Below are 11,238 nucleotides of genomic sequence, written 5' to 3'. Positions count from 1 at the left end.
CGTTTCACTTCACTTTTGTCCCTGTAGTGACGCATAGCACAAGTTTACGTTTAACACTTAGGGTAAGACAAACTGCCCTGGTCCAAAAATAAAGCATCAGAGAATATGAAGACCATACATTACATTACATGTGTAATAGTATAAAATATGTTTTCCTAAAAGAACTTATAATTGTTGACAAATACTGTACTATTAATTAACACTTGAATTTCCATACAGTATCTACTTAGGTATATGAATAACACAAATACATGATATAAATACAGTATATCGGTGGTCCACCTCATTTAAAGTCACTCTACAGGTTTGTCATTTTGTTTTCAACATGTATTGACTTATTGAGTGTTTAAATGATAACCTTTAGGATCTGACATTCCTGGCCCCACTATAAAATAGGATCAGAGACGATGTGGGCCACTAGGATCTATTTTCAAACTGTGCCTGCACTGTGGTTTTGGATGATAAATTAACCAGATTATTTTGCCTCGGCTTTCGTGGAATGTCAACTCTGGACTTGTCAAAGCTTCTTCATGCTCTCCCCATCAGGGAAGATGACAAGGAGACTCTGAGAATGATGGTGCTGGCCCATGAAGCACATGCTGAGGTAAATGTCATCGTTGGCTGACATATGAGGTCCAGGAAAAGAAACCTGAGAGCAGTGAATAAACATAAACTGTACAGTTTAAGGAGGTTAAAGTAAATATGCAATAGACACTTTCTACTGACTGCCAGCAGAGGGTGCTATATGTCCTGCATTGTTTCTTTAGAATGGAAACATACGGAGTCCATTTTGCAATCATTACTAGTGACGTCCAAATGAAAGTCTTGTGAAGCATTTTCTTTATTTTCTGAGCCCAACAGATAGCAATCTCTGGCCAACAAAAGGTTGAAAGCACACTGAATTGCCATTCCTTGAGCCTTTTTCTTAAAACCTAGAGCCACATCTAGTTGGACCAACAAATACAACTAATGGTTCATGAAACTTCATTTGAACATCACTAATCTCAAATGCCAGAACAGAGATGGGGAAAGAAAGCTTGTATGTGTCTGCTTTAGCCACTTGGGAGAAAGACAATAAATTGAGGAAGCTGATAAATCTGGAAAAAATTAACATTATTGTAAATTACATAACTCCATTGGTAATTGTCTGTATTCTTCTCTTTTATTTCTTTTTGGCCTGTTTTAAGTGTTTTTTGTATTGTTTTGTATACAACTTTTTTTTCTTGGCCTTGCAAAACAAGTCTAAGACATACAGCACACAAGGCAGGGCTCACTAAATTATAGAAGCCTATAGGGGACTTAATTAAAATGATACTGTAAATTTAAAAATGAAATTCCACAATAGCATTCTCATTTTCCACAAATGTGTGTTTTTTGAGTAATAATTTTAATAAAAATGCAATAATTCCATTTACATTTTCATTTTCACATACTTGTATGGGCATTCTATGGCTATATTATAGTGCAATTTTATAACAATTGAAAATTTAAATGAAATTTCAATTTGACATTAAATTTTAAAAGACTAAACATACTCTAAAGTGGACAATATAAAATGTAAATGCAAATATGCAATGTAAATTGTAATTTTTCCTTAGACTTAACCTGCTCTACAGGGGCCAATATTCAAATGTAAATTGAAAATCCAAATGTGATATAAACAATGCAGCCTTATCTCCATTTATCCAAGCAGGTCACTAAATGCTTCGATCAGTATAAAATAGTGTAAATCTTTTGCTGTGGCCTTCACAGTCATCAGATGCCAAATGAACACCAATGAGAAGAAGCAGTGATGCTGTTCTGGAGGCTCGTGATGGACCAACACCTTAAACTGTATGTTTGGTCATATACCACCTTACTGTTTTGACAAAGAATTCTTAACTCAAGGGCCACGTACTACATTTCCCCAAGAGCTTTAGGCCTCATCTTCGGGCCTTTATTGGTGAATGCTGTTTGCTCAGCTGTCGTGGAATAGATCAGTCAGAATGACAACTTACAAACCCGCTGATGAAGGTCATGAGATGTGGCTGAAAGCTCCAGATGAAAACTGGTTGTTGATGTTTTCTTAAATCAGTGCTTCCAACATCCAATGTCCTGTCATATTCTTTTTCTTCTGTGCCCACTGTGTGTAAAATCATTGATTAAGTGATTCCACATTTGGTCAGACCTGTTCCTCCTGCCCCTCCCACATCCACATGATTGACAGTTGTCCATCACAACCGGTCCCCTCCTCCCCTCCTATCTATCATATTAAAGCCCCATTCCCCCCTTTGTGGTCTCAGTTTCCTCCAACTGATCCCCAACTCCTTACACACTGGGATGGACTGCAGTACTTACGGTAAGACAAGGATTTTCATCCCACTCTTCAGTCAACATCAGGAGTAGTTCAAAGGGATTCTGACGCATTTCTTGTTTGTTTCAATCTGATCATTACATTTTGAATGTAATTTGAACGTTATGGCAACAACTTACTTTAACCACCCTATTGAGTATTTGTGATGAATGGTTTATGATATACTATAATGTAGTTGTGAGCAGACATTTTAAAATGTTTAATAATGGATTAGTCAACAATAGCTTCTCCTCTAAAGCATTTGGTGGTTAAACAGGTAATGAATAACGTATACTTAGCTTAAATCATATTTATGTTATTTACATGTGAATAAACATATTTCATTACCTGTCTATACACATTTACAGGTCATCCACAGGCAGTTAAAAGCTCTATAGATTGAAACTCCTCATGTTGGATCATTCTTGACTGCGGAAATGGAATCTTTTAACTCAATGTTCTTTCAGCTGCTTCTCATGGCCTTCATCGTTGTGTGTAATTGGCTCAGTTGTCCTGCAGAGTGAAGAAGTATTTCTAAAAAAATAAATAAAAAATTCTTCAAACACTTCTAATATTTTTAAACGCATTAATGTATTGACTGAGTTAAAGATGCAGTGGGAGCTTTAAAGCATTCCAACATTAGGCACTAATGCATTATGGTACATAACTCATAAATTGTACATCATCCTATCATAATGAACGTATGCAAAGTTGGTCAGTGTGCAATTGTGAACATTTCAATACTTGAATGGAGTTTGTACTGTATAAAGATAACACACACATAACTCATAAACTGTTCAGGCCATCAATGTGAGCTTATGTTGATCAATTAATCAGTGAGGTGTACTGAGTATTTTGAAATATCGATGGTGTACTGTATATATATCTATGGGATTGTTTTTAAACCTTAATAACTAAAATGAATACCGCTTGTCAGGAGTGTAGTTGTAATTTCAAAAGTGAGGGGGACAGACTGTTCAGGAGGAGGATTTTTTTTTTAAACGATCCTCTCCCATTACCATTAGTCTCTCCAAATCACGGATTCCAAATAGCCTACATTCCTTTATAATTGATAGAAAAACTGAAATGTCCATAAACCTTTCCATTCAGTTTTACTGCCGCATCTTAGTGTAGGGGGGTAAATTCTGTAGTAGCCCAAATTTGGTGGCTTCTGGCACATTCTAATGTCACTATTTCATCATATACACTGGTCTTAATTATTGCATATTTTAATGAGTTTTCCTCACTATATTCTTTTGTATATATTTTAAATACATATTATTTTATTATTGCCTATTTATATATATGAGTCTATCAATCAACTGATGCAACCTGAGTAACGTGCACATTCGCCTACTTATGGTGTGTTCAAATCAACTCAGGCGTTTTCTGTGTGGGGGACAGAGGGCACAGACATGGAAAGTGCGGGTCCCCCGCATACCCGGTGTCCACTACCCCGTGTCCACTACGCCCTTGCTGCTTGTTGAAAAGAGGAGTTATAGTTGTTGACAAATGCAAAATATTATTTTATAATTTATTTCTGTCTAATGAGCTTATGGTGAGATGAAGCGTCACATGAGGGTCTTTATATTGTCTCCCAGAGCTGGACACCCTGGAGGTCCCTCCTCTCACCCCGACCAGTAAGGAGGTCCTCAACCAGGCGCTGAAGGCCAGTTTCACTGGATTTGCCCAGGAGAGAATCAACCATCTCTTCCCACAGGGTACAGCCTGAGCCACACGCAGGATATTGCATTCATCAATACAGGAGTGAAAGCTCCCATTACAGTACATTCAGAGATGTAGATTTACTACTATTTATTTTGTACAGATCCTACCTTGTGGTCTGAATGGGAGGTGAACTACTGGCTGGACTGGTGCCAGGCTGAGTTCGGTCTCCATTGCCTGGGGTCAGACCTGAGAGGCCTGCAGGGCAGCGAGCTGTGTGGCCTGGAAAGAGAGACTTTCCTGGGCCTGATGTCTGACTGCATTGCAGGAGAGATCCTGTGGGAGCATCTGGAGACCATGAGGAGAGGTAAAAGGACTTTTCAAACAAAAAAAAACGATTCTTACAAACTCACATTTTCCTTGAAACGTGCCTTGCTGCTTAAGATCTTTGCTCATAGTTTTTGTTCATTCTTCTTTTTATTTCCATTTGTTAAAAATAACCATATTCAAATTCAGTTTAAGTCAACGGAGTTCACTCTGTGCATTTAAACAATGATCTCAGTTGGACAGCAACAGAAGGAACTTTCTCAACCCTGACGTCATGACCCCACAAAGTGTCAGAAGATTTAACGTAGTTTTTTTTTTACGTTTAAGTTTTAATACATTTCAAATGTGTCATCTATACACAGTGCGATCCATCTGGAGCTCCCGACATGCTGTTGAACTTTACATCTTTCTAATTTTGGGGCTTATTTTAAAATTGTAAACCTTAAAACATTTTAAATATTTACACATTTCTATTACTGTGAATTTCCACAAACATAAAATGTTATGGCAGGCCAATATATCTCTGCTGATGTTTATGACATGTAATTTTTACAACCTTTTTTCAACCAACGTTTAGCATATGTATCATACTCAAAAGATGATGTAGGCCATGCTATAATATTTGGTACCTAAAGGGACATGGGGAATTTTATGCTAACAAAGTACTGCTAACCACCAGGGAGGTCCAATCATATTTCAGCGGGGGCCGGTGCCACCCCGTGCCCCCCTTCTAGCCCCAACCCTGGTTATGTGGCTATTTCACATTCAGAGCATGAAATCGGTAAACACTTACCTTATCATCTTTAAGTTTGTTGATGACACTATCAGGTACATTTTGCGTTTTCAGAAGGATGAATACCTCCTCCTCCTCGGCAGCCATTCAGACTGGTTTCTCAGGAGCACAAGATACTTTTCGTGTACTCATGAGAAAAGTATCTCGTGCCCACAAGAAAGTTTCTTGTGCCCACAAGAAGAAAAAAAACATGTCCTTTAGGGGCTCCATAATAATGGCTTTACATTCATCTAAAGTTTCTGCTTTAAATTGTATATACAGTATATGTAAAAAGTAAGCATGCACACAGGTAAACATATGTTCTTTATTAAATTCCTCTTAGTCCTTGTCAATGATCATGGAATAACACAATGTTTGAATTTCATTGTCCAGAGAATGAATATGACTGCAGTTCTTCATTACCCACATGCACGATACCATCTTACTGCCAGCTTCAAATCAACAAAGGTAATAATGTCATAATGTCTTCTTCAACCTTTAACCATTGTTATTAACATAATTACCCCCTGTATAATTACATAATTACTACATTTTTACTTGTTATATTATTCGAAATAGTTTTACGATTCCCTTGTCTGTTTCCTCAGAAAACTACTCCGACTATGTTCAGGAGCATTCAGACAAACGCAGTTATCATGTTCAGTACCATCCCAGTGAGAGGACAGAACTCCACACTCTGCACCCTGTCCCTGTACAACGTGTAGACTACTATCTGATCAAAACAGAAGATCCCAGCAGGAGCATGACCGCTGTTGCTCTGCTGCATGAAACACGAGGGGCCGGAGGTGAAAACTCACTCCACACACTTACATGTCCTATATGGTGCAAATAAGATGTTGTGTTGCTTGCGATTACATTCTACTTTGATCCTGAGTTAGTGTTTGTTCTCAGTCATGTTTCAGGATGAGATTGTAATTCTAAAAATGTTCTTTAAAGACTCACCTCCTGTGGTATTAAGCCATGGAGATAGTTTTGAGATGTTCCTCACTGTTTGTGGTGGTACAAAGCCAAATTGAATGTATCTCTTCAGCAGCAGTTTTTATTGGAACTACTTCCTACAGTTTTGTAGTAAGACCACCTAGAACACGTCATCACCTAGACCAGAGTGTATCAGACAAGACCAGACCAAACAACTGAAACATACAGTATATACACTACTAACTAATATGTAGGCTATAGCTAATATTCGCTAAATCAAGTCAAGTCAAGTCAACTTTATTATCAATTCTGCCATATGTGCCAGACATACAGAGCAATTGAAAATATGTTTATCTCCAACCCACGGTGCAATAAAATCCCTTTGGGTGAGGGGTGAAGAGATTTCTGGAGAGTTTTGGTACAGAGGAAGATTGATAACTTTAGCTAGCTAGCTTTGCTAGCATCACTTGCACTTTCTTTATGCTTCCTCACTTAGTGCAGATAAAAATGTTAGGTGGTCCCAACACTGCTGTGTGTTTTCTTTTAGATGTTGTTTTGCAAATAAACTTTCAAAAATATATAATATATAAAATGTAATAAATAAAATGTTTTGGTTTGATTTGGCTGACAGCCAGAATTCACCTACAATTACTTTGGGCGTGCGTGTTAAGGGGGACTGGGAAACAGTAACACATTTCAAACTAGAAATGAGTCAAGTTATTGGTTGTATTTAAAGCAGGAAGTTTTACATCCAATTGCAGCAATGATGTTAACACATAAATCAGACAATACGCAGGCAGTTTAGTCATATCCCTGAAGTTGTGGTCTTGACCAGTCTTGAAATAAAATCCTGAGTCCTTTTCATCCGAGACCGAGACAAGAATGAGTAAAAATGTGGTCGATTCGGACACCAGACCTTCAAAAAGTGTACTTGAGACCAAGACCAGTCTCGAGTACTACAACACTGCTTCCTACCAAAGAAATTGGGCCTTGAAAACATGAACAAAATAATTTCTATAAATGTGTGAAGCTGCATTAATCAATCATTTTAACAATGGATCAAATGTCTATGTGTAATGTAGTGACGAACCTACAGAGAATCATCATCAGATATGCAGTTCTCCTCACATCTATTTGCACATCACAGCTTTTTTAGCCTGTTTTAGCAGCTGTTTTCTATGGAAAAGCACTGATAAAGCCACTGTGCACTACCTGCTCAGCAGCAAACAGCAGACAGACACAGTTAGAGAGTAGCTGCTGAACATAGTGGAGCATTTAGCAGCTAGGGAGACAGATATTTTTTCTCAGGAGTTGGTGGAGACTGAGAAGAAAAGTGAATATTAGACTTACATTGAAAAACATGACAGTGTGCCTGCTGGATGTGTAAAATGTGTTTGCTAACATGTATGCTTTATAAGGGGATTTTTATGTCAGATGTTGCAGGTTTAGGATGTTGCAGGGTGTCTCTGTCCAGTAACAACAAAAACAAAACGACTGACAATGGCTGCATTTCTTTTCACTTTTCAGATGTGTTCAAAGGATAGCAATATTAACTGCACCAGTGTCCATTAAGCAACAGAAAATCTACTCTGATTCTTTTAGCTTCTGAATATTGTATGAATCCTCAAATTTGGTTTCTGATGGGAGTCTACAAAAAATAGTTCCAGAAGTGGCCGGGTTGGGTCAGCGGGTAGAGAAGGCGCACATATACTGAGACATATGCCTCGACGCAGAGGTCCAGGGTTCAAGTTGGACTTGTGATGATTTTCTGCATGTCTTCCCCCTCTCTCACCTAAGCTGTCCTATCAATTAAAGGCAGAAAAGCCCCCCAAAAAATTGTTCTAGAAGACTGTAAACCACTGTGGTTTGTAATCCAATATGGCAACCAGAAGCTATTTTGCATCATCACCTGAGTGCCTTCCATCCTTATTAACCTGCCTTTTCTCTGTTTCTCCTATGGTGTACAGACTCAGAAGTGGAGATTGCTCACAGTGACGACTCTGACTTTGTGGGCTCTCTGTCTTGGACTGCTCCTCTCCAGGATATAAAGCCAGCGATGGAACAAACCGTGTCTGAAGATATCTTCACTTTACCACACCCACACAGGAGCTTCAAAGAATATGTAGGCAACAAAACAGATGTGGGCACGGCCGTGATATCCGCAGTGAACCTTGCTGGTTTCACTGGTGAGTAGTGGCTGAAGGAGATTCAGTTTTAATATCTCATATGGGTTCATATCAGTTGTAAATCTATGCAGCAGGTCTTCAATCTTGTCTTCCTGCTATAGGAAGTGGTCCCATCCAGCTGTGGCAGTTTCTGCTGGAGCTTCTCACAGACTGCAGCTGTCAGTCATGTATCAGCTGGACAGGAGATGGGTGGGAGTTCAAGCTGACAGACCCTGATGAGGTACATAATGCCTGTAGGTTTTAGCAAAATGGGATGTAAAACACCATAGGCCATGTTTAGCTATAGCTTAAAGCAGTGATTCCAAGTGATGGAATGTAACTAAGTACATTTACTCAAGTACTGTACTTGAGGTACTTATTAAACTACCCAACTTACTTTTTCAGTTGCCAGGGGGTGCGTGGAAAGATTGTAGAGTTGCTTGACTAATTTGAAAAAAAGAAAGAAATTGGGATTTGATTAAAAAAATGTATTCACATGTTAAGTCAACTGTAACACCTGAACAATTTGTGTTGCAGTTATGTAAGAGTGTGTAAAATGAGTTAGCAAGCAAGCACAGAAGTTTAAACAGGTAGCTGAAAGCAATGAATACATGGTGGAAACATTCAGCTTCTCTCCAAGTAAACGTAGCCTAGACTAGTAGTAGTATGATTGCTGACCAAACTAACCTAAATATTGAAATTATTTATGAAAAAATGAATATATAGTATAGTGCTTTACATTTGGAACATACATTGGGATTGATGAAGGGGTACGTAAATTCATCTGACAGGGCTGTGGGGGGACCTCAGACCAAAGAGGTTGGGAACAACTGGCTTAAAGGTCCCATATTGTCAATAAATGAGATTTGTCTTTTTTTATTATTATAAAGCAGGTTGAGGTGCTATATAAATACTGTGAAAGTATCAAAACGCTCAATCCACAGATTAATGCACAAAGCCTGTATTTAGAACGAGCCTTTAAACGAGCCGTCAGGACTTTCATAAGTTTGTGATGTCACAACTATACTATATGTAGTTAGAAAGTGCCACTACAGTGCCGTTACAGTTATTCCCCGGCTGCATTGACGGTGCAGAGACTCTGAGAGTGCAGATGCAGATGACCCGGAAATGCTGGCCAATCAGAGCAGACTGGGTTTATTCAACAGGGGGGGATTAAAGAGACAGGTGCGGGCGTCCGGATAGCTCAGTTGGTACAGCGGGCGCCCATATATAGAGGTTTACTCCTCGACGCAGCGGGCCAGTACGACTCCGACCTGCGGCCATTTGCTGCATGTCTTTCCCCCTCTCTCTCTCCCCTTTCATGTCTTCAGCTGTCCTGTCGAATAAAGGCTTAAAAATATCCAAAGAATAATCTTAAAAAAGAGACAGGCGCTAAAACAGAGGGTTTCAGACAGAGGGTGAATACAGGTATATTCAGACAGTATGAGAAAAATAATGTTTTTTGAACATTAAAGCATGTAAACATGTTCTAGTAGAAACCCAAAATACAAGTATGAACCTGAACATGAGCACGAAGGACCTTCAACAATGAGACTAGAAGGAGGGGGAAACTGCTCGCCCAGCTCTGTCAGTTCAAACAACTCCACCCCACATTATATTGAGTTTATTTAACACGTGGAAATATAAGCTGCTGGTTTTGTGGCAGTAGTTAGCTATTTTTCACCAACAGCTGGACACAGGAACTAATATTCCAAACTTTCACTGACATATTTATCGACAGTGGAATATATCCGTATGATAATAATTTAAAACCATATCACCCAGCCCCAATACTACTGCTAAAGATGATTAAATTACGTTATTTTTGATGAAATCTAATTAATGTGTAGGTCTTTTATCGGTCTAGCTCTACAAGTTTGTGTTTTTAATTTAGTTAAAATCCATAGATCAGTCTAATTCTATGTGACTCCAGTGACTGCAGTTACCACTTACATTTGCAACATTAATACTATTGATCATCATTATATTGCTGTCTAAGTAATGAGAGTTCTGTAGCTCTACGCGGTCTGGAGTTAAGCTGTAGCTCTGTGTCCAGGTGGCCCTGCTGTGGGGTAAGAGGAAGAACAAACCCAAAATGAACTATGAGAAGCTAAGTCGAGGCCTACGATACTACTACGACAAGAACATCATCCGCAAGACAGCTGGCAAACGCTATGTCTACCGCTTTGTCTGCAACCTGCAAGGCCTGCTGGGATATGAGCCTGGGGAGCTGCACGCCATGTTGGACATCAGTAACAAGAAACTCTAATGACCTCAACAAACACTCGCAACAAGGAGCAGTTAAATTTTTTATATGGGATACTTCAGTTATAACCTTTTATCAGTAATTATTCTAACTTTATGATTGATGATGAACTTTGTTATTTATGAGAACTGACCATCTGAGGCTCAGAGGGTGATACACACTGTGTGTGTGTGTGTGTGTGTGTGTAAGGATGCTGCTGTTGTTCAACATACTGTATGCCACATAATGTCTTTTATTTATTTTTTAAATCAATTTTTGATTACCCGTAGAATTCAACAATAAACGCATGTATGGGTGCTCTTTTTATGTTTTGGCCCATCGACTGTGAACTGAATGTAGACATTTATTTGAAGGGGTATGCATAAGACATTTATGAATGTTTATGACTGTTGTACGACAAACTTTTCAGTTTCTGGCCCCTTTGGACAAACGTGGTAATGTTTTTACCACACCTGATCACAAGCCAAAGCATTAGCAAGAGTTTGTTGTAGCAACCTACGTAGTAATAATAATAACTTTGATTTAAAAAAATAATAATACATTTAGGCCTAAAGAAATCTCCTGCTACCTTTTACCTGGCTGAATACTCGGTCTCACAGGCTTTTCCGGTGTTACACCGAAATCTGTGACCCGTCAGAATGTGTAAGTGTAGAGCTACCTGCCGTAAATCATTTTGTGACTTTGAGGGAAAAATCGGACCCAGACATTAATAAAAACTATATAAAAATAGTGTTCTTTTCACAGTTAGTCTTGTTTGCTGTTACAGGTCATT

The 11,238-nt window shown here is 38.7% G+C and overlaps 1 protein-coding gene across 1 annotated transcript; it reads left to right on the top strand.

Moving 5' to 3' along the window:
- Positions 1–499: 499 nt before the first annotated feature.
- Positions 500–10,493, top strand: LOC120573533 (protein C-ets-1-like). The gene is made up of 8 exons (XM_039823323.1): positions 500–604; positions 3,936–4,053; positions 4,161–4,364; positions 5,490–5,564; positions 5,705–5,902; positions 8,003–8,221; positions 8,323–8,441; positions 10,257–10,493. The coding sequence occupies exons 1-8, from the start codon at positions 500–502 to the stop codon at positions 10,467–10,469; spliced, it is 1,251 nt and encodes a 416-aa protein (XP_039679257.1). The 3' UTR covers positions 10,470–10,493.
- Positions 10,494–11,238: the final 745 nt, after the last annotated feature.

Source organism: Perca fluviatilis, chromosome 14 (genome assembly GCF_010015445.1).
Source record: "Perca fluviatilis chromosome 14, GENO_Pfluv_1.0, whole genome shotgun sequence".
Classification (NCBI taxonomy): Eukaryota; Metazoa; Chordata; class Actinopteri; order Perciformes; family Percidae; genus Perca; species Perca fluviatilis.
This window is presented reverse-complemented; position numbering and strand designations above follow the sequence as displayed.

Coding starts and splice junctions, on each gene's coding strand:
- LOC120573533 (XM_039823323.1), top strand. CDS start 500: ATGTCAACTCTGGACTTGTCAAAGCTTCTTCATGCTCTCCCCATCAGG. Junction 605..3,935: donor CCCATGAAGCACATGCTGAG/GTAAATGTCATC, acceptor TGTCTCCCAGAG/CTGGACACCCTGGAGGTCCC. Junction 8,442..10,256: donor AGCTGACAGACCCTGATGAG/GTACATAATGCC, acceptor CTCTGTGTCCAG/GTGGCCCTGCTGTGGGGTAA.